At 40.5% G+C, this 27813-nt stretch overlaps 2 protein-coding genes across 2 annotated transcripts in view; one reads left to right on the top strand and one right to left on the bottom strand.

Moving 5' to 3' along the window:
- Nucleotides 1-1285, bottom strand: part of RTN4IP1 (reticulon 4 interacting protein 1) — a 47047-nt gene extending 45762 nt beyond the window's left edge. Inside the window, exons 1-2 of the mRNA XM_040983842.1 lie at nucleotides 1086-1285; nucleotides 567-1054 (exon numbers count right to left, since the gene is read on the bottom strand). Coding sequence (XP_040839776.1) covers nucleotides 567-831 — 265 coding nt within the window. The 5' untranslated portion in view covers nucleotides 832-1054; nucleotides 1086-1285. The remainder of the gene's footprint in view (nucleotides 1-566; nucleotides 1055-1085) is intronic.
- A 93-nt stretch (nucleotides 1286-1378) lies between these two features.
- Nucleotides 1379-27813, top strand: QRSL1 (glutaminyl-tRNA amidotransferase subunit QRSL1). The gene is made up of 11 exons (XM_040983843.1): nucleotides 1379-1510; nucleotides 7163-7322; nucleotides 7673-7771; nucleotides 8669-8765; nucleotides 12187-12363; nucleotides 16296-16471; nucleotides 16555-16667; nucleotides 17792-17984; nucleotides 19027-19144; nucleotides 22362-22567; nucleotides 26418-27813. The coding sequence occupies exons 1-11, from the start codon at nucleotides 1487-1489 to the stop codon at nucleotides 26618-26620; spliced, it is 1566 nt and encodes a 521-aa protein (XP_040839777.1). The 5' UTR covers nucleotides 1379-1486; the 3' UTR covers nucleotides 26621-27813.

The raw sequence follows: 27813 nt of genomic DNA on the forward strand, positions 1-27813 counted from the left end.
CAGCAGACAAAATCCTTAAGTACCAATTTACATAGAGTAATTGCTGGGGGCAGAATTCAACAGCACAATTGAGGAAAGTAAAAGAAGTCTTCAAACCTTCATGGAAAATATGTATTATGAAAAGTATACATTTCAAAAAATTATTTTGCAAAAATAACTCAACTTATCTTTTACTGCCATTTCCCCACATTGTGCAAGTACACTCATACCACGAAGATATCCTGAACTCTCGTGCAAACGTACCTTCCAAAACTAGCACCTCAGAACTGATAGTTCTTGGGGTCTCACAAACTTGCCAGGAGCAAGCACTAAGACAGCTGCAGACACAACGCTCACATCCCAATGTTCATATTAAGGATGCATGCAACAATAAAACGTCTGTTTTGTAAAAGACAACCAAGTCACTGCAACTTCCATTTTTTTTTTTTTTGGAACTACTTGCAGCGGTATGTTAACAACCCGATTCCTGCGTGCTAACCAAAGTGTCAGCAAATTAACCATCAGCTGACTTTGTAAAACGGCATGCTTAACGATAAAGAAGATAAGAACATCCTTTGAAAACTTACTTCTCATATTAACATCTATGGGGTTTACACTCGCGGCATGGACTTTGATGATGACTTCATTAGGATAATGGATGATGGGTATCATCATGTTCTGAGTGAACCGCAGCACATCATTCTTCCCATACTTGTCTATCACCCAAGCGGGCATGACGGTGCTCCTCGGCGAGGTAGTACTGATCTTCCTAACTGAAGGCTTTTGTACAGTTCTGCGTCTCCACAGGCACGCCGCATTTCTTCTAAGCACACAGTACTTCAGAAACTCCATCGTCAACAGAATAGGATTGCGTGGATCGAACTCTCACCCGAGTTCGGTCAAATTCTTTGACAACACACTAAATGACCTTCGAATGGAGCATCCGGAAGTGTGGTTAACCGGACCGAGCAACTGAAGGAGTTTACTATTCTCTTCGTTTCTCAGTTACTCCAAGGAGCCTTCCAGTCATAATTCTGGCCATTCCCCCTCTTCCTTACACGCCTCTCCCCTTTCACTCTCACACACACACACACACACACACACACACACACACACACGCAGGTGCGCAGCCACTACTCCCACTCCCGCCCCAAGACCCAGGCCCAGTCCGGACAGCTCTCAGCGGAACAAGCAAACACCACTAGCTACCCTCCAAAACCCACTGAAAACGGCACGCTTAAGCGCCTCGAACTGCGACCCGACCGGGAATCTCCTTGTCTGCCCGCTCTCCTTTTCCACCGGAGGAAAGGAGGGACTTTGCCACACCAACCAATCACGCGCAAAGATCATTGCTGGGGACTGTGACTCGACCAATCCAAGGGCTCGGTATTGAAGGGTCAATGACGATCCAAGATGGCTGCGCCCGTGTAATCCCGGCGGCAGCTGACCTCTGATTCTTTCCTCCTGTCACCTGGCCCCAGGGGTTGGTTAGCTGAGTACGAAGATCATGCTGGGCCGGACCCTCCGAGAAGTGAGTGGGATGGACCAGCTGAGTCCTTCGGGAGGGCGGAAAGATTCGCGGACTCGGTGGGTCAGGAGTCCCGCCTGACGTTCCCACCTTGGTCTACCTGGTTTATAGCCTTCCCTTCGATCTTTAGACTGGGCTCTTCGTTGCCTTTCGGGAACTGAGGAGTTTGCTCTGCGCCGCGGAGCCGTGGGCTGGAAGGTGCATCGCATCCTTCGGCTTCTCGCCGTTAAACGTTAGCTCGGAAGGGCCGCTTTGCCGGCTCACGTCCTCTCTTATGTCTCAGCTGATGCGCTTACTTCCAGGTGCAGCCACAGCGTGCCAGACCCAAACAACGCCAGGTTTTCTGAAGAAAACCTGTGCTCTGTAAAATACCGCCTTTTCCTTAGTCCATGCCTCTATTCCTAGACATTGTATTTGAACTTCAACCTGCATTTCTCCCTTCCATATGCCCCATAAGCACCTCAAACGCAACTTCAACCATCATTGTAACAGGCCTACTTCCCAACTTTCATCCTAAATCAAACCAACCCCTGATATTTCTGAATTCTATACTCTTCTTAATGGCACAGCTATTATCCCAGTTATTGTGCCCAATCTTTCTAATACATCATTAAGTCCTACTGTATTTTGCGAACATAACTGGGATTTGTTCTCTTACACCGCTCCTGCTCTTACTGCTTTAGTTCAGCTCTGCTGGATTTCTTACCCGGGTTGCTCAACCTTTAGTACTTAAGCCGGCCCACTGCTATGGGAAGCACCTGAGATCCTTGTTAACTTCGACTCCCTTCCATCTGAACTTCATCAGACACGGGGCTGGAGGCCCCAGGTGATTTCTGGGGACCAGTAGGGGTTTAGGACCTAGCCTGCATTCCATCTTTTGCATCTACACCTGCGAAGTCTTCCCCCAGCACCTTCCCAGCTATCAAGCTTTTGTTATAATACAAACTTATTATGCATTATTTTCCATCTTAAATTGCATGCTGCATATATGCTTAGTGGAAAATCAGCTCTTTTTTTTTAAAGCACCCAAGACTTGATGTGAAGTGAAATAACAACTGATAAAAACATGATATTATTTCCTTTTTTTGCCTTATCCCCCTTCTGCTGGACCATTTCTTGTGCTTTTTCTGTTATTTGGGTAAACCCTGGTGAGAAAGGACCTTTGCCCCAGGAAGGAAAACACTTAAGAGATCTGAGGGAAGACCACCAAGACATTGCTTTGGCAGGGCTTTCACTTAATCACTCCCTTAATTAAGATTAATCCATGCCTGCGATGCTGAAAACAGTGTATGGTTATTAATTTCCCAGCTCAAATCTATGCTATTTTTCTCACATCGCTGTACTGGTGTGTCCCAAATTTTATCAATTAGAGGTTAATTAATTCAGTGCAAATTTCTTTTTAAAATCCATACAGATACCTAAGAGGGTTAAAAGGTTTGTTCTCTCACTGTTGCAAATTACAGATTGGGATAGTCATTTGCAGAAATGGGAAGTCATGTATATATATGGATTTATTTGAAAGGTGGAGTGATAGGGAAGGATAGAAAGAAAAGCTTTTTCATCTGCTGGTTCACTTCATCAGGGCTAAGCCAGACCAAAGCTAGGACTCTGGGAACCCCATCCAGGTCTTCCACATGGGTGACAAGGACTCAAGTACTTTAGCCATTATCTGCCTCTGCAGTGCATTAGCAGGATGCTGGATTAGACACTCAGATTTGTCATGAATCCGGCACTCTGATATGGGAGCAGGTATCCCAAGCAGGGGTTTAACGTGCTCTGCCACAGTGCTCACAATCTGGACATGTTAATTCTGTAATGTCTCCTAGATATCCAAGTGAAGAAATCATCTAAGCAAATTGGAGCTCAGGAAAAGAGGCCAGATCTGAGGGTACATCTTGGCCATTCAGGACTGCTAGTTCCTCAAGGTCTCAACTCTATCATCCTTCACTCTCATCGATTATGGAACCTAGGCCCCATTTTGTTGTGAAGTATGTGGGTAGTTAAGTAAATGAGCCCAGAGGCAAGAAAATGTGAGACGACAAAACTGAGACTTAGGAGTTTTTATACATATTGGTAATGATGAAGTCTTTGCTACGCCCTGGTAAATTGTGACCTTACATAAGGTCAAGAAAAGGGGGAACTCAGATGCGTTGTGGTGGTGTACTTTGCCTTGGAGTTGGGAAGGAACAAGAATGACAGCAGGAGCAATGCTAAGGAAGATGCAATAAGTTAGATGGTAAAATCATCCAGGAGGGAAGGGAACATCAGGAAGAGTGATTACATCCTCTCCAGGGCATAGGTTTGAATGAGTTGGGATTTTTGAGAAAAGTCAAAGGCATTGAGGAGCAAGGAGGACTCGTGACTCGCACACGTTTCCTTTCACACTCGTGTCTCCATTGTACAGGAAGCCAACACAGGAGAGGCAGTGGGGAAAATCTGGTTGGCATAATTGAGTGGAAGTGCCAGGTTCAGTTTTTTGCAGTTCCATTTCATTTTGGATTTCAGGCAGGACACCTGCAGCCTTCTCCCAGGAGAGAGGTACAGTTTACATTTCCTGCTCCTCTGCTCAGTCCTTTAGGGCTGATTAGCATGTTCATTCTCACTTCTGTTTTCCAGTTCCCTCCTTGACTTGCTCAAATCTGTGCTTCCTGGAAACTGTCCCGTTGAACAGCAGCACCATAAGAACCGAGTGCTCCTAGGCAAGCTTAGTTCTTGCTCTTCTTACCATGCGCCACACCACTTGACAGAAAGAATCCTGCAGATTGCAGGTGCTACAGGACTTAAAGGGGTCAAAAAACGAGGGGAAGAAAAGAGGCAGGCACAATTTTGCTCACTATTGTAACTTTACCATGGGATAGCCTTGCCCAGGTATGAGAATACTTCCGAGTGTCCATGGAAAAATGGAATTAAAAGCTATTTTGGGTGCGTTTTTAAAATACATGCATAGATTTTTCAAAATTTACACTTACTATCAACTTTGAAGACATCTCATATGCATGGATTTCAAGAAATTTTGGGGGCCCCAGCACAATAGCCTACTAGCTAAATCCTTACCTTGCATGCTCCAGGATCCCATATGAACACCAGTTCATGTCCTGGCTTCTCCACTTCCCATTCAGCTCCCTGCTTGTAGCTTTGGAAAACAATAGAGGATGACCTAAAACCTTGGGACCCTGCACATAGGTGGGGGACCCAGAGGAACTTCCTGGCTCCTGGCTTTGGATTGGCTCAGCTCCAGTCATTACAGCCTCTTGGGGAGTGAACTAGTAGAGGGAAGATCTTTCTGTCTCTCCTTCTCCCTGTAAATCTGCCTTTCCAACAAGAATAAATAAATCTTTTTAAAAAAATTTTTGCACCCATAAAAGCATTTTTATTTTCATTTTTCCATGAGTGATTTGGAATTGCCTCTTGTGCTGAATTTTTACTAATCTGTATGTTTTCCACATCCTTCGCACTCTGTATTAACAATATTATATTATATTGCTTTTATTTCTAACACCTTTCTGTCAAAGAATTTGTATTTCATACAGACCTTTCAGCAGAAATCTCTTCTTGTTACTCAGTCATTTCCTTTGAAGGCAAGCCCTACCACCCCACTGCATCCCAGAATCACTCCTCCAACCCTTCGCCCATGGATGTGCTATTCCTCCTTTCGTTCAAGAACATTAAGGGTTCTCTATTGGCTTCTGCCCACTGCTTTTCTCATTGGAAACTCCCACCCTTGAGAACACCATAGCTTTCACAATTTAATGGAGAGCAGATCATTTACATATTTCCCCCTCAAGTACAAACTCCTGTTGCTTGATGCCTGTAGGACATACTAAAATGCCAACAAGGACGCAGCTCAGTAGCCTAGTGGCTAGACTTCTTGCCTTGCATGCGCCAGGATCCAATATGGATGCCAGTTTGAGTCCTGGCTGCTCCACTTCCCATCCAGCTCTCTGCTTGTGGCCTGGGAAAGCAGTAGAGCATGGTCCTTCACCTGCATGAGAGACCCAGAGAAGGTTCCTGGCTCCTGACTTTGGATTGGCTTAGCTCCTACAGCTGCAGCCAGTTGGGGAGTAAACCAGCGGATAGAAAATCTTTCTCTCTGTACCCCCTTCTCTCTATAAAATCTGACTTTCCAATAAAAAAAAGTCTTTAAAAATAAATAAATAAAATACAATGCCCTTCAGTTAGAGAACAAACCAAGTGCCTAGCAGAGTCAGGCTAGAGATGGCGAGGGACTTGTATTATACAGTCACCCCCCTTACCATTTGTTTGAGCAAATCATTTAGCCTCTCTGAGCATCATTTTCTTTACTCTCGAAGGAGGTTAAGATTACCTAAAATATAGTGGCTTCTTTAAGAGTTAAATAGCAATGTGTGTAAGGCAATCCCTGGTTCATGGGAAATAAATATTATTCCTTCTCCTACCCACCTTGTCTCTGAGCTCGCATCTTATTGGCTAATCCAACTTTGTTTTTTACAAAGAGTCTTCAAAAAGTGCAAGGAAAATAAGGGTGAGCATTTGGTGCAGTTGATAAGATGCCTCTTGGCAGCCTGCATCACACACTGCCGGGTTCAAGTCCCAGGTCTTTTTCCGATTCCTGCTGCCTGAAGGTGTGCACTGTGCCACACAGCAGGGATGGCTCAAGCACCTGAGTCCTGTCACCCTCATGGAAGGCCTCACTTGAGTTCCTGGTGCCTGGCTTCACCTTGGCCCAGTGCTAGCCATTGCAGGCATTTAGGGATTGAACCAGTGTATGGAAGAACACTCTATGTTCCTGTCATGTTCTCTTTGCATCTGTCTGACTTTCAAACAAATAGAAAGGAGGGAAAAAAAAGGTTTTATAAGTTCTCGAAAAATGTGTATTTTAAGAAAATCATTTGTAGATTTCAAAAAAGAAAAATTTACACCGAAGTAAATACCCTTTAATTCTATTTTCCCATGTACTATCTGGGTTGCCCTCATATACTCTACAAAGCTTTGGTGTCATCTTTGATTTCTTGTTACTCATCCCTTTTGTCTGATAGTAAGTACACAATATTATTATTTTCTACAGGAAATAATAAGCAGTCACCATTTCATCTTTTGCTACTTTTCATGCAGTTGATCTTTAACCTTCCTAATAAGAAGCCGAATTTCAGAGCAGTTTGTTTTAGTTGGTTTTGGACCTATGTTTTGTAAGCATCTCTTTCAATTCATCCCATAATACGTACTAAACATATTTAGAGTATAAAATTTCATAGTGCTTTGCCCAGTCGATTTCTGGGGTTTGTGTTGTTTTGTTTTGTTTTGTTTTGCTTCACCCTGAACTACCTGTGTTTTAGCTAAGCTATCCTCTATACTTCATCTACCTTAATCCATTCTTGCCCCAATCAGGGTCATGACTCCCCCTAGACAAACTAGCGGACCTAAACTGTTGCTATTATTTATTCAAGCCTAGTTGAGACAGAAAGTCAGCTGGGAAGAAGAAGAGTCTGTTTTCCATTCTATCCTCAAGCTTTACCCTTTATTCAGTCTGCTATCTGAGAGTAGAGCTAATAGGTCCTCTTGATTTGCACCCTAGGCCTAACTTGAGAATTTTACAGTTGGCCCTGTATAGCCTGCCTTCAGTATAATAAGTGAAATGTATAAAACTCAGTAAAAGGTTTTGAACTGGATCTGCTATAGGTTTCTGCAGCTTTGAAACAAGGCCAGATTACACCAAAAGAACTCTGTCAAAAATGCCTCTCCCTTATCAAGAAGACCAAGTTTCTAAATGCTTACATCACTGTATCAGAAGAGGTGGCCTTAAAGCAAGCAGAAGAATCAGAGAACAGACACAGGAAAGGTATGTTGCTTTTTAATTATTCTCCACTGTTTCACTTGCATCTCTAAAGTTTGGTTGGATGGAACAGTTACATTTAAAAGTTTGGTTGGATGGAACAGTTCCATTTGGCAAGTAAAACTTTCAACACATGAAACACACCCTTAAAGATGTTGCCATGAAACATGATACAGATGAGGCTAATGGACATATGATGCTTTAGAATATGCAACTCTAATGATTTGTAGCACAAATTTGATTTCTGAAGAAGTACCTTTGCCAAAAACTAGTAGCTATTGTAATAACTGATCATAACATGTGTATATATTTCAAACTATGCTCTTCAAAGTCATTGTTTTGGCTTTTTAATACAGGCCAGTCACTGGGGGACTTGGATGGAATTCCTATTGCAGTGAAAGACAACTTTAGTACATCTGGCATTGAGACAACATGTGCGTCGAACATGCTGAAAGGTGATCAGAGCATTAATGATTTTCTAAAATAGGAATTCTCAATTTGTTAAAAAATGCTAAAGCACACAGATCATCTCAGACTAGTTTTATCTTGAAGAATATTACCTTTTTACTGTTTGATCTTTAAAAAAATTAGCATTATTGGGGTCAGCATGGTGGCATAATAGATTAAGCTGCTGCCTGCTATGCTGGCATCCCATATGAGCACTGGTTCAACTCCCTGCTACTCTACTCATGATTCAGCTCGCTGCTAATGTGCCTTTAAATGCAGAAGACAGCACAAGTGCCTAGGACCCTGTCACCCACATGGAAGTCCCAGATGGAAACCCAGGCTCCTGGCTTCAGCCTGACTCAGCCCTGGCCTCTGCAACCATTTGGGGAGTGACCTGGTAGACAGAAGTTTTTTCCCTCCCTCTTCTCTCTCTGTAATTCTTTCAAATAAGTAAGTTTTTCTTAAAAATCAAAGAAGTTGGCAGATGAATAAGTGCAGTTTCAGAAACTGTAAAACTGCTTAGGAAGACTAAGTAACAGGTCAACAAAACCCATTAAGTGACTTCTGCCTCCACTTCCCTGATGACATGGAAATAAGTGTGACCTGGATGTTATTCCTCCTCCTCGTGTGTGTGTGTGTGTGTGTGTGTTTAATCTTAAGGAACTTTTTTTTTAATTAAAGATTTATTTTGAAAAACAGTGAGTGCACAGACTATTTTTGGAACCAGTACACAATAATGAAACATCAACTTTTGGAAGAAAGCATAAGCTGTTGCTCAGATTAGGAATAATGAACATGTCAATATGAACGAACTGCTTAACTGCATTGGAAAATCCTGTGTATTGCATGTGATTTATGTAGCCACTGTTGACTACAATAAGAATAACTCTGTTCTATTCTTCCAGGTTATATACCACCTTATAATGCCACAGTGGTTCAGAAGTTGTTGGATCAGGGAGCTCTACTAATGGGAAAAACAAACTTAGATGAGTTTGCTATGGGGTAAGTGAAATGGAGATTTCCTTCCCTTTTGTTTCTTCTATCTGTGCCATTAATTTCATTAGAAAGAAATACCTGAAAGTAGCGAGGTGATTTTTGATGATTCTGATGCCAGTTTCTTAATCTTTCTAGGAGACTGTATTCGGACCAGTGGACTGTCCCTTGCCACCACACATGGAATAGGGAAACAGTTCTTCTGCTCATTTTTTCGAATCTGGTTGCTGCTTTTTTTCTTGTTTCTGAGTTCTAAGAATTCTCTCAAGTCCATTGTCAGATAGGCATGTGTAGATGTTTTCCAATTCTCTGACTAACCTCTCTTTCTGAACAAGCCTTTCAAAGATTAGAAGTTTTTAATTTTTTTAAATGAAGTCCAGCTCATGGATTTTTTTTTCTCCTATGAATCTTGCTTTATGAGTCCTAAGAATTTTTACATAACTCACAACCAAAACTGTTTTTTCTCCTAGAAACTTAGAATTTTAGCTCTTACATTTAGACCTAATTGTGATATGAACAAAGTTCATTTTGAAGCACTTGGATATTGAATAGTTCCAACATTAGTTGTAAGAAAGATTATCCTCTCCTCATTACATTTTACCTTATTTTTTGTGTGTCAGATCTTAAGCACATGCATTTATATATATATATATACACCTGTTTCTGGACATCTCACCTTATTGATTATTATAGATTTATTATAAGCCTTGAAGTTAGGCAATGAGGAGCCTGCAAATTTGTCCTTTTTCAAAATGACTTTACATATTGTAAGTTCTTTGTGTTTCCATGTAAATTTTAGATTTCTTTTGGTAAAGATTGATTTATTTATACATACATACATACATACATGCATATAGGAAAGGCAGATTTATATAGAGAAGGAGAGACAGAGAGAAAGGCCTTCCATCCACTGGTTTACTCCCCAAGTGACCATAATGGCCAGAGCTGAGCTGATCCAAAGCCAGGAGCCAGAGTGTCTTCTTGATCTCCCAAACTGGTACAGGGTCCCAAAACATCGGGCTGTCCTCGACTGCTTTTCCAGTCCACAAGCAGGGAAGTGGAACTGCTGGGATTAGAACTGGCAGCCACATGGGATCCTGGTGTGTTCAAAGTGAGGACTTTAACTACTACACCATCATGCCAGGCCCAAAAATAAAATAAATCTTTTTAAAAAATTATTAAAAAAAAAAAGAAACCTAGGAGAAAATCTTTGCAACCCTGAGTTAGGCACAGATTTCTTAGAAAACAAAAAGCACAAATCCATTTTTTTAAAAAACGCATAGATTAGACTTGATTGAAATAACAGATTTCTGTATTTCAAATTGTGATACTAAAAACTGAAAAAGCAAGTCATAAGCTACGAAAATTTTTTAATTTTTCTGGGAAAGAACTAGTATCCAACATATATAGAACCTTTCCCAACTCAATAATAAGGAAGCAAACCACCTAGTTTTAAAAGGTAAATTCATAAAGTTCCAAACAATTCAAAGTTATTTATAATGACAGAAAGTCCACCATCAATGGGAAAGTAAGTCAGGTGTTGTCCAAAGACTCAGAGCTAATGCCCAGGAGGGCTGGGTATGAAAAAAGTATTTTTTTTCTTCCCACTTTATTTGAAAGGCAGAAAGAAGGAAGGTGATGTTCCATCTGTAGACCATTGACCTCTTACTGGGCCAGATCAAAGCCAGGAGCGTAGAACTTCATTTGGATCTCCAGAGTGCAAGCTATTATTTCCTGTCTACCAGAGCTTATATCAACAAGCAGTCAGATTGGAAGACTTGCAGCCAAAAGTTGAACTAGGCATTCAGATCCTAATAGTACCTTAACCCATTGTGCCAAAGGCTGAAGGCAGGATTTTAAAGGAGTGAGAGTAAATTTTAGGGATGGGATATATTGACTATGGCATACACATATATTTCAAAACTTACCGAATTCTACACTTCAAATATGTACAATTTATTGTATGTCAACTACATTTCAATAAAGCTGTTTTTAAAATCCTGAAAAGAATTAAAACTTCCCAACAACCCATGTGGAAGACCCAAATGGAATGCCAGGGTTCAGCCTGATCCAGACCAGCAATGACATTTAGGGAGTAAACCAGTGGTTGGAAGATGTCTCTCTCTCTTTTTCTCTCTCTCTCTCAGTCTCTCCCTTTGCCTATAACTCTGCCTATCAGATAAATAAATAAACCTTTATGTGTGTGTATACAAAAAGATGAAAGAATTCAAACACATGAAAAAAAGATTAATAGTATTAATCTTTAGGGAATGCAAATTAAAAGCAGAGTAAAGCTATAGAATAGCATATATATATATATGTAAAGCTATACAATAGCTTTACAAAAATGACAGTATCAAATACTAGCTAGGACATGGAGTTATTGATTTTCTCATATAATGCTGGTATGGAACACAAAATGGAGGATAGTTTGGCAGTTTGTTATAAACTTCAGGCTAACAGCATATGACCCAACAGCCTCAATCCTAGGCACTTACATAAGACCTAAAGGCTTCTGTCTGCACAAAAACATTGGCTACGGCCTTTCAGTACCGGATCCACAGTGAGCCTGTTCACATACTGCAAACAGTACACTATAGGTTGGCTGGTTAAGATTTTTTTAATCAGCTGAAGAACCAATGATTGCTAAATACAGTACCTGACTCTAGATTTGATTCTGTAAGAGGAAAAAATGCTATAAAATAGATTAATGAACCAACTGGCAAAACTGGAATCAATACACTACATAGACTGATGTTAGATTGATTAAGGAGATTGGTAACCATGCTATGATTGTAAACAATATGATCTTATTCTTAGGAAATACAGACCAGTTTGGAAGTGAAGCACCATGGTATATATAATCTACCCATAAATGGTTCAGAAAAGATAATAATCTGTAAATATCTGTATAGCCACTGACACACATAGAACAAACAATGAAGCAGATGGGATACAATTTTAACAATAAGTGCGGCTAGTTAAAGGATATAAAATACATACTGATTTTGAATTTGCAATCTAAGAAAAAAGCTATTTCCAAGTTTTAACAAGAAGTTTTTAAGTATTCCGCTAAAATGTTTTGCTTGGAAGTTCTGAGTAAGAGAGATTGCTTTCAGAGCCATCCTATAAATTGAACTTAGAAGGGAAATTATATTTAGTCAGCTGAACTATATCTGATTATTCATAATCAGATGAGATAGAAATCTTCTTCCCAGCTTAGATTTCTCTACTTGCTGTCACAGATGCTCTTCCCATCCCTGCTCCCCTATTGTCTAAATAAGAAAGCTACCTCTGAGCAAGTCTCCTGCATTTTCCAGTTCGAGCTACAATTCAGAGTATTAAAAGCTCAACTGGTGTCAGAAGAAAAACATGGGCACATTCGCACAAGAGTTTTACTCAGATATCTGGCTTATCTTCTTCATCTCAGATCTGGAAGCACAGATGGTGTGTTTGGACCAGTGAAAAACCCCTGGAGTTATTCAAAGCAATATAGAGAACAGAGGAAGCAGAAGCCGCACAGCGAGAGGGAGGATGCGGACTGGCTCATCGCTGGAGGAAGCTCCGGGGGCAGCGCGGCTGCTGTGGCAGCGCTCACATGCTTCGCGTAATAGGCTTTTTTCTATTTATGCTTTAAAAGCCATCAACAACAAGTACTCGGAAACTGCATGCAATATCTAGCAATAGACTAATGTATCCCTTGGCTTTTTGTTTTTCTTTTCTTTTTTCTATTTCATGAGCTGCTTGTCTTCCAATGTACATCAAAATTCTGTCTGCCAATTACACTCAATTATATAGCAACATTAAGTGTATTTTGCACCTTTTACTTGAAATATTTAAACTTTTCCTTTATATGATCTGATTCTCTTTTAAACACTGATTTCTTATGGATCTTGAAGAGTAGAGCATTGATAGAAATGGTCTTATTGAATCGCATTTTTAAAATAATTATTTGCATGTTTGCTGATTTTACTCTTACCTATAAAGACACCAACATTACATGGCTGTAGCTGAATACTAAACTACTAGTAGTAGTTTATCATTCAGCTCAACCTGACTTTTGTCAAAAAGACAAATGCTAGGGGTAGGAGTGGAGAAGGAAAAGGAAAAGAAGTGTTGGTAATGTAAATCAATAAGATATTCAGAAATAGTGTTTGTATAAATCTGCAATTAAAAATGTGTATCAGTAGGTAATGCTTTTTTTCAGCTTGTTAGGAATTGATCAGCTGTCATTCTCTGAATCCACTGAAGTCCCAATTACCAACCATTTCTTGAATGCCAAAAGAATAAGTAAATATGGATGTTGCTTATTTTACCAGCTTCAATTTAGCCAAACTGAATGTGTTCCTTCAGTAATGCTATATGTATTTTATGTTCTTAATTATCCACTAAAAGCAGGCTCTTTCACAAGCATTGCAACCAATAAATTATTTATAGTTTTTCAGGCTTTGTAGATTTAGGTTTGTCAGATTTTTTTTTTAAGTTTTCCTGAAATCTTGTTAACAACTAAAACCACTTCATTTTATCTCTGTGGAATTTTATAGCATTGCATTAATATTAATGAGGGCCTGACAAGCTGGGACTGCAGGATTAGGTGCTTTTCCCCCCCTTACCCTCATCCCGCTTAGTGTTCATCGCTCTGAATGTGCTTTGAGAAGGTGGCATTTTGACACATAATTCCTATGGAAATGTAGGTTTTACTTTTACATAGCCATCAGTGAATGCTAATAAGAAGATGTATCTTTTAAAATTGTGAAAGCAACAGTCTGATTTTGCAGCTTCAATGCACTGGGTAAGAAAGGCAAGATAATTTGCATTTTCTGTGGAGCCCAAATGCCATATGTGATTGTTAGGAGTGCTATTCAGTCCAAAGCTCTGCTTTTAAATACAATCAACAGAAGCACAGATCGAGAATAACCTCAGACCGAACCTTTCTCGCAGTATAAAACATCCTGCTTTTGTTTTCTCACTTTGAATTTGTTTCTTTTAGATTAGGAAGATCCTTGGAATACTACGCAACCACTAAACAAAATGAGATTGAGTACTATGTAGTGACATAAACAGATTATCCAGGGCACACTGTGATGTGAAAAAGAGTTGCAGTCCAAATACATTTAATATGACCCTATTTCTGTTGAAAGTAGTAATTACTTATGTATATATGCCTGCTATAGCATAACAGTGTTAGGTAAGTGCATATCAAAATTGGTAACAGGAGTCTAGGGCTATGATAAACTGTTATGCAGTTGCATCATACAATGAATGATGTATTTTCCTTTTTACAGTAGGCATGTGCTACAGTTCTAATCAGAAAAAAATCTCTTCTTCTTTTAAATGCTTTTAAATTTTTTAATTAAAAGCTTTATCATTTTATTCCCCAAGTGCCCAAGTATGTGTGTTGAGGGGAGGGAGGAAGTAACAGAGTCCGGAGTTGGGAACTCAGTGCTGGTCTCCTGTCCGGGTGGCAGTAATCTACTTAGATGACCTCTCCCCTCTGCCTCCCAGACCCTGCATTGGTGAGAAGCTAGAATCAGGAGCAGAGCCCAGGATCTGGCCCAGGAACTGCACTGATGGGATGTGGGCATCCCAACTGCTAGCCTAAATACTTCCTCCTGCATTTTATTGCTAATTATTCATTTAAAATACACATAGCATAAAAATTTGCCCTCTTTGTCATTTTTAACTTTACAGTTCAGTAATGTTAAGTATGTTATTATATCACCAATTTCCTGGACTCTTTTCATTTTGCAGAACTGAAACCTAATCCCCCTTTTAACATTAGCTCCCTTACCCCCTCCCCACCAGCCTGTGGTAGTTCCCCTTCCACTCACTCTATGTATGTCATTAAGTCAGTTATACCGTATTTGTCTTCTGCAATTTGCATACTTCGCATAATGCTCTAAGCTTATTTTCTTTGTTCAAATAAAAGCCAACCTCTGTCGGTAGCTGGATAAAGAACAAGCATATTCCTCATAGTTGGGTAATGTAACTTCATAAAAATATAAAAATGTATTCAAAATGCATATTAATAAAATATCCCACATCAGAGTCCCTGAGTTTAATTCCTGCTCTGCCTCCTGACTCCAGCTGTGTGTCAGTGGAGACCTTCAGACTAGTCAGTGGTCATGGCTCAGGTCATTGGATTCCTCCGACCTACCTGTGTGGGAGAGCTGGATCGAGTTCCTGGCTCCAGCCACGGGGCAATGCTGGTCATCACTGGATATTTGGGGAATAACCACCTGATGGAAGATTTCATTGCCTTTCAAATAATAAGTCTGAAAAATAACAATAACAAAAAAAACCCCCACAATCTGATTTATTGCAAGTAGCAGTATAAATTGGGAATATATGATCTTTGTGATATGTAATTTGACAATATATATCTCAATCCTAATCTTTGGAAGTTAGTCTAAAAAATAAGAGATTGATGTGTAAAGGTGTTTGTTAAAAATACATTAATATACAGTTTTTAAGGTAGTTAGAAACAGCAAAAGTGTTTTAATTGTAGTGCATCTCTATCCAGTTCTGTTTAGTTTGAAGTTTGTCATATTTTTTATATAAATGGCAGTATCTAAGAGAGACCAGATTTCTGTAATGGAAATTATATTGTAAATCTGTAAATTTTAGCAACATAGTGAAAAGTTTCAGAAAAAGGATGAAAACACATGATTGTACAATGATCTCATTTAAGAAAAAAGTGATTTTCAAAAACTTGAATATGCCAAAATATTAACATTATAAAATGTTTAATTATATCTTTACATTATTCTACATTAGGTGAGTTCTCTGAGATGAGCACTTTTTACTACTTTTGTGTAGTTTGGGTTAATTGTCATTTAAATCTTTACATTTTATTTATTTTTATTTGAAAGGCAGATTTACAGAGAGGAGAGGCTGAGAGGGAAAGGTCTTCCATCTGCTGGTTTACTTCCCAAATGCTGCAACAGCTAGAGCTGAGCTGAACTGAAGCTAGGAGCCAGGAAACTCCTCCAGGTCTCACGTGTGGGTGCTGGGTCCCAAAAATTTGGACCATCCTGTGCTGCTTTCCCAATCCATAAACAGGGAGCTGGATGGGAAGTGGAATATCCAGGACTTGAACCGGCACCCACATGAGATGTCAGTGCTTGAAGGCAGAGGATTAGCCACAGCAGCAGACCCTAAAATATACATTTTACAAAGCAGATTGTAGTGGTGGGTTTTGTGATGCAAAAGTTTAAGATGTCACATTTAAAAACTTCTAATCCAACTTCATCCTGGTGTGTCTGGGAGTCGACATGTGATAGTGCAGGTGCTTGGGCCCCTGCCATTCTTGTAGGAGACTTGGAGGAGTATCAGGTCCGTGACTGGCCTAGCTCGGTCCTGGCTGCTGTAGGCAGTTGGAGAGTGAACCAGCAGATGGCAGATTGTCCCCTTCTCTGTTCCTGCCTCTCTCTCATCCTACCTTTTAAGTAGATGAGAATTAGCCTTTTAAAGGGCGGGGATTCTAAATGTGATAAGAGAAATGTCATTATTCTAAACAAAATTCCATTTACATTCCAGAGCTTTAGGATCGGATACTGGAGGATCCACGAGAAATCCTGCTGCCCACTGTGGGCTTGTTGGCTTCAAACCAAGCTATGGCTTAGTTTCTCGTCATGGCCTCATTCCCCTGGTGAATTCAATGGATGTGCCAGGAATCTTAACCAGATGTGTGGACGATACAGCAATTGTGTTGGGTATTTATACAATCCCATATAGTTTTGAAATAATTTCACCATCAAGCAATTATATCTGTTACTCAGCAATATTTTCCTTACAGGTGTACTGGCTGGACATGACCCCAAAGATTCCACTACAGTACAAGATCCTGTAGAGCCATTCACACTTCCCAGTCTGACAGATGTGAGCAAACTATGCATAGGAATTCCTAAGGTAAACTTCATTTCTTTACCTTACAGGAACTTAGGCTGCTGTGTGGGATGTCCACAGCCCACATCAGAGTTCTGGTGTAAGTCCAGCTACTTTGCCCCATCCAGTTTCCTGCTAGTGGTAACAGGAAGGCAGTAGATGATGGCCCAAGGGCTTGGGCCCCTGTCACCCAAATGGAAGACAAGGATAGAATTCTGCCTCCCAGATTTGATCTGTTTCAGACTTGGCTACTGGCAGCCATTTGGGGAGTGAACCAGTGAGTGGAAAAATCTGCCTTTTCTCTCTCTCTCTCTCTGCCTTTAAAATAAATAATGTTAAATTACTAATTTTCAGCCTAGCAATATGCTAGTGTTTTAAACCTTTAGAAAGCTTGTAGAAGAATGTTGCTGTGCAGAATTATGTTTCTCAGCCTCGGCACAGGGCGTGTTTGGGGCTGGCTGCTTTTTATTGTGGTCAGTTGCCCTGTGCACTGAAAGATGCTTAGCAGCAGGCTTGGCCTGTGCCCCAGATTCCAGAAACACCACCTCAGTCTCACAACCCAAGCTGTCTGCAGGCGTTGCCGAACATGCCCTGATTGAAGAAAAGAGAAGTCATCACCAAGGGAGATGACTGACCCAGAGAAACACTGCTTTGTTTAAATTCTTCCATTGAGGTGCAGTCAGGGCCTTCTTTAAGGAGTGAGAGTACAGGTTGCAGAAAGAGACCTAGTTTAAAATCCTAGATCCTGTGTGGAACTGCTAAGTAACATCAGGAAAGTTACTGAACTTTTTTCATTTGTAAAATGAGATTGATAATACCTGCAAATAATGGGAGTATTGAAAGCAGTAAACAAGAAAACCTCTGAGAAGTGTCTAGCAGGAGAATTGATCCTTAATGGCTATTTGACAGATATGAATTCCCCAGCCACATTTCCAATCGTGAAATTGTTAGGTGCAGCTTATTATCCCTAGTACTGTGTTATGCCATCAGCCCTAGTGGTTCTAGCTTTCTAGCTACATACCAGCAATTTCATGTGTTTTTTTTTTTTCACTTACTGTCAAAGATCCTAGTGTACACATTTATTTATAAAGCCATGTACACGGGTGTTTCAGTGTCCCTTATCATGATTTTTTTTCTTTTCATACAAGGAATATCTTGTGCCAGAACTGTCACCTGAAGTACATTCTCTTTGGTCCAAAGCAGCTGACCTTTTTGATTCTGAGGGGGCCAAAGTCATTGAAGTGTCCCTGCCCCACACCTGCTACTCAATCGTCTGCTACCATGTGTTGTGCACGTCAGAAGTGGCATCGAATATGGCAAGATTCGATGGGCTGGAGTATGGTGAGATGGCTGCTCAGGGAATTTCTAAAGGCACCGTACCTCAGATATTTGAAAGGTTCACTCATTAGTGATGAAAACCACTGCCTGAGATAGTGTTAGTGATCCAGAAAAGCAAAACAGTGAATCGCTGTACCTCTGTCATTCCAGCATTGTACCTAGTGATATTTATAATAAATATCTTTTTAAGCTTATTTCACTTCTTTGGACTGTGAATATCTTGAAGATATGGTATTTTACTTTTGTATATTCACCCCATCTAATGTGGTGCCTGGAACATGGCAGAAGCTCAGTAAATATATGTATGGCTGGGTGGATGAATGGAAGGCTGGATAGGGGGAGGGAACAAATGAAATATCTTTTTTAGTTGTTTTCTTCTTTCTCCTCCTCTGCTGCGAGCAGTCCTTTTGTCTGGTCGGTCTGGCATAAGGCACATAGGGAGAAGGAACCATTAAGTACAAGCTCCCTAATTTTTAACCTTGAAGATGCCAAGCGCTTGCTCGTATGCTCTCAATAGGGAGTGTCCAAAACCAGCCAGGTGCCAGCCAACATGCATTTGCCCACAGATTTACTACATCTGTCCTGGGAGGAGAAAAAAAAATACATAAAAGGAAATGGCTAGTTCAAAGTCCAAATTCACACTTTGTGAATGTGAAGTGTCCAGGTTCCTGCAAGACGGCCATGGTGTGCAGACAGAGGTCCTTTGTGTGGGTGTTCCGCTGTGTGGTGCCAGCTGTTAGGGGAAAAAGCCAAGTTCACAGGAGGAGAAGACAACTTCCTGGGCCTGTGTTCTCACAGAAAGCCTTATCACAAGTTCAATAATTCCGGTTAATCTTCTAAGACAATGCCACTACATTTGATTTTACAAGGAGTAGGACAATGACCTCCTGTTTTGCTATCAGCTTTTCAATAAGGTTATATTATGAGCAAAAAAAAAAAAAAAAAGCCATGTAATGTGGGTTGCAAAAAATACGAACATTTAGGCTTACTTTTCAGGCAAAATCTAACTTCATTTCCTAGCAGTGTTTATCTTTCCTGTTTCCAGGTCACAGATGTAACGTTAATGTGTCCACTGAAGCCATGTATGCCACAACCAGACGAGAAGGGTTCAATGATGTGGTGAGAGGAAGAATTCTCTCGGGAAACTTTTTCTTATTAAAAGAGTAAGGACAACAGTCGAGGAATATTCTCTGTTCGTGAAACGACAGAAACAAAGTAGTAACGTGCCTATCAGGTTTTTACTAATGAAACAAAATCTCTGTGATGCAAATTTGAAAAAGGACTTGCGTTTGGCACTTTGGATTTTTGGTGATTCAAAAACAGAAAATAAAAAGCATTGACACTGTAACGAAATGATTAGTATACCCTGAGAGTAAGACCTGAGGATTTTACTCGTTAAGTGTCCCCCGTCCATGACTGTCACACTGGCTTACCGCTGGCAGAGACTGAAGCAGGGAGTCAGACTGGCCCTTGAAAACTTCGGTGAATCAACTTAGTTTTCCCTTGCGCTGTGTCTGTTTCTCCAAGAAAGAATTCTAAGTTACTGTGAGCCTTGCTGCAATCACCATCAGCGTCAATCTGGTCAGAGAATACCAATAACTCTGCATGAGGATGTAAGAAGGGCAAGCAAAGCAAGTCTTGTTGTAGGACTTGCTTGGACTTTTCTCCATGCCTTTAAGGGCAGACAGCATCTTATTCTTTGGTGTGTTATTTGATGTTTTCTTTTGCCTTCTAGAAATATAGAACATATTCATAGCAGCCGTTCTAGTGATCGTATCTGCTGATTCCAACATTTATGTCTTCTCTGGATCTATTTAGATGTGATTGCTTTCCCCTCACCCCTGGCATTATAGGTCACGTTTTCTGATTCTTAAGCTGTCTAGACATTGTGAATTTTCCATTGTTGTGTGCTGAGGTTTTGCAATATTCATGTATATAGTGTTGGGCTTTGTTATAGGATGCAGTTAAGTTACCTGTATGCTATCAGATCCTTTCAGTATTCTTTTTATGCTTTGATAGCACAAAGTCCAAACAAGCCTGTTTTAAAATAGTCACTCATTTATTTATTCATTCATTTAAAAGGAAGAGAGAGAGATCGTCCATCCTCCGATCATTCCCCATTACAACAGGTTAGGCTAAGCCAGGCCAAGGCCAGGAACCTGGCTCTCCCATATAGGTTGCTTAGACCCAAGTCCTTGGGCCATCATCTGCCTGCCCAGGCATGTTGGCAGGCGGCTGGAGTAGAAACGACACAGCCAGGATTCTTACTGTGGCTCCATTATGGAATATGGACATCTCAAGCAGCGGCTTACCCTGAGCACTAACACCTAGCTCACAAAAGAATCCAAGGAGATACCCTCAAGGTTCCACCAGGTGCCACATGTAACACCTGCTCTTTCCACCTCCACTGCTATTTCTAGCCCAGCATGGGCTCTTGGATTTGTTTGGCAGCTACTTGTGATTATTTGCCCAGGCCTGAGGGGTTCCTTCTCCAACTTGCACAGATCTGTCCTCAGCCACACACCCCATGGGTCCTGTGCCCAGTGAGCTCCCACACTGTGTTGCTTTCGCTTAATGGCACTTTCCAGATCCTCACCATCTTTTTCTCCCTGAACTTCAGCTGTTTGTCTTTTTAACTTACTTTTATCATCCAAATTCTGCTTACGGCTCTGAGGTTCCTCTTCCCTAGAGTGAGGTCCAAAAGGGGCCTTTGGGGATTCAACTGGAATATCAAGGTGCTCCCTCACTCACTGCTCTGCTCCCCGTTCTCTCCTATGCACCATTTGTCTACTATCTGAAAATACTTTTCTATATTTTACCCAGTTTTTTAGTTGCTTAAGAGGACAAGATAAATCCCATCCTTATTACTCAACCACATATGGAAATAGAAATTCTAATTTCAAAGGATATTTTAAGTAGAAAGAATTTTAATATGAAACATTTGTTTTATCAAATTTTAATATGAAACATTTGTTTTATCAAATTCAGGTTTTAAAATATCCATTAATACAGTTTTTAAACAATCAGCTATTGCTGTGTAAGTTTTATGTGATGCCTATATATATATATATATATATATATATATATACACACACACACATGCACACACTCTTGTCGTCAAATGATAGTAAGGACATGAAAAATTTCTACAGCAACTCTTAGGGTAAATTGCATCATTTTATTTGCTCCTCAGCAGGACTGGAATTATTCTATCCATCTTTGCAATTCAGGAAACTGAAAATTGGAACACTTCGTTCCTTTGCAAGCCTTTTTGCTAACAGTTTTAGAAGGATCTAAAAAAATTTTCTTTGGGACAGGCAGCTGGGAGGCATCTGGGACTTCTGTGTTGCCTATCAGAATGCCTGGGTGTGTGTGTCCCTGCTCCTCTTGCAATTCCAGCTTGCTGGAATACACACCCTAGGATATAGCAGCAGATGGTCGAGCACTTGGGTCCTTGTCACCCATGTGGGAGATCAGATGGCGTTTGAAGCTCCTGTCTTCCACTTGGCCCAGCCCTGGCCTCTTTCCTTTTTCAATAAAGTGAGCATCTTTTCTTGAATTCTTTATTTTCACTGCTGGGCTGTGCCTCTCCATAAAATACAAAATTGCAAAGACTGCATACTTTCTTCAGTTTCTATTTCCAGAAACTGCCAGGAGCTACTCCTGGGAGTGTTTCCTAGTGTCTAATTCAGATGGTGCGTTAGAATTTTGCAGAACCTCCAACTATCCAAGCTAATTATCATTGCCCTATAGATGGAATAAGACATGGCAGAAAGGCGATGGGATGGGCCTCTAGAGACCTAAATTCTCATCGAATGTCCTACTCCTAGCTTTGTAAGTTTCAAAAGGTCATTTAATTGCTATGAACTTGATTTTCCTCACCTGAAAATGAATGTTCTGCTTTAACGGTGTTTCTGGAAGTGTTAATATTTCTAATATTTCATGATTACACAGGACGACTTCAAGGAATTCATGAGAGATGGAATTAAAAGATAAGTTTATTTTGGTGCAAAAAAATAAATAAATAAAATCTGGGCATGTGATTCTTCTAAAACTTCATACATATTATGAAAAAACTACACAGGAATTTCAAATCATCACCAGGGTAAACTTATCTTTAAATTAAATGTTGCCATGACTTTTTTGATGTCTTCTTTTATTTGTACAATTATATTTAGTAATGAATTTTGATCAATTTCCAAATATACAAACTTTGAGGCTAGTTAAACATAAGTCATTTGTATATGTGGTTAGTTTTAATGAAGCCTGCTCATAAAATCCAAGTCATTAGATTAGCAAGCCTAATGTAAGAGAACTGATTCCAGGAGAAAATCCCTTACAATAGCCGCTCTCTCTCACTCTCTCTCCCTTTTTCTGCAGAAACTATGAGGACTATTTCATCAAAGCACAGAAAGTGAGACGCCTCATTGCTAACGATTTTGTGAATGTTTTCAACTCGGGAGTGGATGTCCTGCTAACGCCCACCACCTTAAGTGAGGCTGTGCCGTACTTGGAGTTCATCAAAGAAGACAACAGAACACGAAGTGCTCAGGATGATGTTTTCACACAGGCTGTCAATATGGCAGGTGAAGATCCCTCAGAAACATTCTGGCTGTCTTCCAGTTCTTGGGCAGATTCCCTGATCTACAACTTAGAGGTTCCAGAGAGGGTGTTCCCCATGAGCCATACCTGATGACGACACTCTGGGGGCTGTGTGCACATTGACCACACATACTCACACGTGCATTTTTTTTTCCATCTTTAAAAAATTGTCATTTTATTTAAAAGACAGAGGTGTTCCATCTGCTGATTCATCCAAAATGCTTGCTACAGCTGAGGCCAAGGCCGGTCAAAGCCAGGGTTCTGGAACTCAGTCTGCATCTCCCACATGGGTGGCAGGAACTCCAGGACTTAAGCCAACACCCCCTGCTGCTTGCAGCAATTCACTGGCAGGAAGCAGGAATCGGAATTGGAGCAGAATCTGCACTTGAACCCAGGTATTCTAGTATGGGATGCAGGTGTCCCAAGTTGCATTCTAGCTGCTATGCCAAACGTCCACTCCTGAAGAGTTGCGAGGTTAGTTTTGTGGTGTATTGCATTAAACTGTTACCTGCAACACCGCATCCCATATGGGCACCAGTTCTAGTGCTGGCTGTTCTGCTTGCAATCCAGCTCCCTGCTATTGTACCTGGGAAAGCAGCAGGGGATGGCCCAGGTCCAGGACCCTGCACCCTAATGGGAGACCTAAAAGAAGCTCCTGGCTACTGGCTTTGGCCTGGCCTCGCCCTGGCTGTTATTACCATTTGGGAAGTGAGGCAGCAGAGAGAAGATATCTTTACTTTTCCCTCTCTATATATCTTTCAAGTAAATAAAATTTCTTTTTAAAAATTATTAATATTATTTTTATTAAAAGCAAGAGTATTTTAAAATTTTTAGTTTGAAACCTTTCAAACCTAGATAAAAGATGAAGCATTAATATATAAATATCCACATATTTTTTCCCGTGGATTTTTCCTTGCTAACTTATTGCCTCATTGACTTCCTTTTCTTTTTCTCTTCACACACATACACATTGCATTTCTTGCTGAATCATTTGAAAGAATGTTTCAGGTACCACTGCACCTCACTCCAAAAACTTGAATTTTCTAAAAATAAACACGTTCTTCTGCATAACTCTAATTCCATTCATATACATAAGGTAACAATCATTCAAAAATAATCCAAATATAGTACATCTTCAAATTCTATCAGTTGTGCCAAAAATGTGTTGTGGTAATCGTGTTAAGCCTTTGCTTGAAATGCTGGCATCCCATCTTGACACCAGTTCAGATCCTAGTGTTCCACTTCTGATCCAGTTCTGTTCTAATGGCTTGAGAATGCAGGACAAAATGGTCCATGTGCTTAGGCCCCTGCCAGCCCCATGGGACACCCAGAAGGAATTTCGACTCCTGCCTTTGGCTTAGCCCAGCCCTGGCTGTTGTGGCCATCTGGATAGTGAACCAGCAATGGAAGCTTGCTTGCTTGCTTGCTTACTTGCTTGCTTACACTGTCACTTGGTCTTTCTCACATATACACTGTAACTCTGATTTTCAATTTTTTAAAAATATTTTTACAAAAAAACCTTTGCCCTCTATGTAGAGCATTTGTTTACAATTTTTTTTTTTTTTTTTGGTAATCTGGAACAGTCCCCCTGGCTCTTATTTTTGGTGTTATTTTTTTCCCTTTAATTATCACATCAGACTGAGCTATAAGTTTTACTTCAATGAACAATAATGTAGAATACCCGAGAGACAAAAGAAGGCCTGTTGCATTTGCCCGCACTTTGATTGACTAGGCCCAGTCTTCCTGCTTGGAGGGTTAGTCATCTCTGCTTTCATCACTGTCTGGAGGAATCTTTTTAGAGTAGTTCTGCTAGTGACAAATTCACTTTCCTACAAATCAAGTATCTTGATTTCTCCCTCATTTTTTTTAAGATTTATTTATTTTTATTACAAAGTCAGATGTACAGAGAGGAGGAGAGACAGAGAGCAAGATCTTCTGCCCGATGACTCACTCCCCAAGTGACCGCAACGGCCCGTGCTGCGCCAATCCGAAGCCAGGAACCAGGAACCTCCTTCAGGTCTCCCACACAGGTGCAGGTTCCCAAGGCTTTGGGCCGTCCTCGACTGCCTTCCCAGGCCACAAGCAGGGAGCTGGATGGGAAGTGGAGCTGCCGGAATTAGAACCGGCGCCCATACGGGATCCTGGCATGTTCAAGGCGAGGACTTTAGCCATTAGGCCACACTGCCGGGTCCGATTTCTCCTTCATTTTTAGAAATGCTTTTGATTTCAGTTTTTTGCTGGACACGGGGTCTTGTTCAACAGGGTTTGTTGTTAGCCCTTAAAAATACTGCGCTACTTCCTTCTGTCCTGCAGTTTCTGATAAAAAAATGTCTTTTAGATGACAGTGACTGCTTCAGATGAGTTTAATCTGTTTGTCCTGTCACATTTCCATTCATGATCTGGGCTTGTTAAATTGGTAACCTATGATTGGGTTTAGCTAATGTTTTTAGCCAAAATACTACAGACTGTTCACATTAGGAAACAGTTAATACTGTGGGAACTTGTCCCATTTGGGAAACCCAATTCATCATTTTGTTAAGGCGGTAACACTAGGCATTTCCTTTTTAAGGTGACACTTTGATACCAGGTGAACATACCATTACCCAATAATGTTGAAGCCAATTTTATCAGTCATTGATGATTTTTACTTGATGAAATATTGTCTACAGAATTACTAAACACTAACTTCTCTAGGGATTACTATAATTATTGTTTTGATGCCCAAATTGCTCCCAATTTGGCCTGGGGGGGGGGGAGGAGAGGACGGCAAATTATATCAAGTTGTATGCATCCTTTATATACGTCCCCATTTATTTTGAAAACTTCCTTGTTTTATGGCGTACGTAACAAGATATGTCAGGATCTTGCACTTTTCTGTCCTAATCTTAGAATTAAAATTACTCTAAGTAAGTGGATTTAAAACCTGGCATTAAACTACCATGAACTAACTTGTCATTTAATAGATTAGCCAAAATTCAAAATTTCAGCAACACACTCTGTGGGTAAGTCTGTCAAAAAAACAGCATCCATTTTGCCAGTGAGAATTCAAATCAGTGTAACTCTTAATAGGGGAATTTGGCAATATCTAATTACATACATGTTTAACCTTTGATGGAGCAAACTCTTCATTTAAGAAATTTTGAAGCATAGTAAAAAACGTGAAGTCAGTGGGGGCATTATGTGACATGGTCAAATACTGAAAACAACCTAAATGCCCAACAATTGGAAAGTAAGGGAATAAATTATTGTAAAACCTTACAATGGGGGCCTGGCAGCGTGGCCTAATGGCTAAAGTCCTCGCCTTGAACATGCCAGGATCCCATATCAGTGTTGATTCTATCCCGGCAGCCCCACTTCCCATCCAGCTTCCTGCTTGTGGCCTGGGAAGGCGGTCAAGGACGTCCCAGAGCTTTGGGACCCTGCACCCGCATGGGAGACTGGAAGAGGTTCCTGGTTCCTGGCTTCGGATTGGTTCAGCACCGGCTGTTGCAGTCACTTTGGGAGTGAATCATTGGACAGAAGATCTTCCTCTCTGTCTCTCTTGCTCTCTGTATATCTGACTTTGTAATAAAAATCAATACATAAATCTTTAAAAAAAAAAAACCTTATAATGGAGTACCATACAACTATAAGAAGGCATAAAAGTCTGAACTGATACAAGATAATTTCCAAGATATATTGTGAAGTGAATAAAGCATAGTACAAGTATGTGTCCGTGGGCTGGTATTTTTTTTAGGTGGCTTTTTTAAACCTTGTATGGTTCAGCATAGAGTAGTAGAATTTGTCTCTGCTTTTTGGAATTCATCCACTGACGGGCTTCTTTCCTCCCTTCAGGACTGCCAGCAGTGAATGTTCCTGTGGCCCTCTCAAACCAAGGACTGCCTATAGGATTGCAGTTTATTGGACGCGCATTTTGTGACCAGCAGCTTCTCACAGTTGCCAAATGGTTTGAAGAACAAGTCCAGTTTCCTGCTATCCAACTTGAAGAACTCACAGATGACTGTTCCTTTCATCGGTCCTTGCAAATGACAAGTTAGCTTCTGTTTCTCGACAATAGTAGTGATCAATAAATGATGCAAACTAAAATTTCTAGAGAGTGTATACTCTAGAGGGTCGAGTAATCTTGCTCAGTTCTTGTGATCAGGCTCATTACCAACACAGCCATTCCTTAGAATCACTACTTTAAATTTCTGGGATGTAGTGAATTAACTATAAATAATCTGTCAGTGTTTTTTAAGCATCCACTAAGTACAGAATGCAGGATTTCTGTTGTAACATGAGACAGCAAGTTCCTGAACAACAAAGCATTCTACAAAATGTTGATTTTAAAGAACACTTACAGTAAAAATAAGATTAGGGGTAAACTTTTCTAAACTTGTACCCCCTTGTAACTCGAGCACTAATATAAACAATAATTGTATCTCTAGAAATAGCCTAGGCCTGCCATTCTGTGTGGTTGAGAAAGCCTCAAGGGACTCTCCAAAGGCACAAAAACAACCAAGTGGAAATAGTCCTGCCTTCTGAGTGCTAAGCAAAGCAGGTGAAAGGGGAGACCTATATGAAGGAGGAAGTGACACCTGCTAGGGCCCTGGAACGTGCTAGAGTCTGGGGGCGTCCTCTAGGGAGGAGCCCCAGCTGCAAACCCTCTTTTGTTAATCTAAACACATAGCAGAAGTGACTGAAAACTTTTTTCCTTTTCTCCTTAGGGTTAAAGTGTTAGACATGTCTAGAAGCCATTTATTTTCCTATTTATCAGTCACAAATGAGCCCACTGAGATATCAGAGATTTCACAGAAATATTTAATGCAACCTTGCAGACTGGAAACTTGGTAGACATCCAAACGTGCTTCTGGTGAGAAAAATTAAAAGTATACACATAACACACCAGTGTGCGACAAGCTTGAAGACAGTGGGGGTGAGGAAGCCAACGAGAGGTAGCCTATGGCAGGACCTTCTTCCCCACATTCTCTGTTCCTTGAGCTTTTCTTACATTCCTGAGATATTAATGGTAGTCTGTATCTAATATCTGGCTAAACATAATGGAAGTCATGCAGTTCCACTCCATTGGGAGCCATTTCTTTGTCCTTGCTAGAACTACTTTGTCACTCATGTCGATCCAGTGTTTCAACTGGCACTTAAAAACTGTTGGCACATCAAAGTAGAAAGCTGACATTTAATAAATTCACATTGTTTAGTAAGCAAAACATTTTCTAAATATGAAGTCCTTGAA

This window comes from Ochotona curzoniae, unplaced genomic scaffold (assembly GCF_017591425.1).
Source record: "Ochotona curzoniae isolate NIBS_2020 unplaced genomic scaffold, NIBS_Ocur_1.0 contig_3819, whole genome shotgun sequence".
Lineage (NCBI taxonomy): Eukaryota > Metazoa > Chordata > Mammalia > Lagomorpha > Ochotonidae > Ochotona > Ochotona curzoniae.

Excerpts from the sequence above, each read along its gene's own strand:
- QRSL1 (XM_040983843.1), top strand. The coding sequence starts at position 1,487 with ATGCTGGGCCGGACCCTCCGAGAA. Across the intron at positions 7,323-7,672 it reads AGAGAACAGACACAGGAAAG|GCCAGTCACTGGGGGACTTG; the intron begins GTATGTTGCTTT and ends TTTTTAATACAG. Across the intron at positions 7,772-8,668 it reads TGCGTCGAACATGCTGAAAG|GTTATATACCACCTTATAAT; the intron begins GTGATCAGAGCA and ends CTATTCTTCCAG.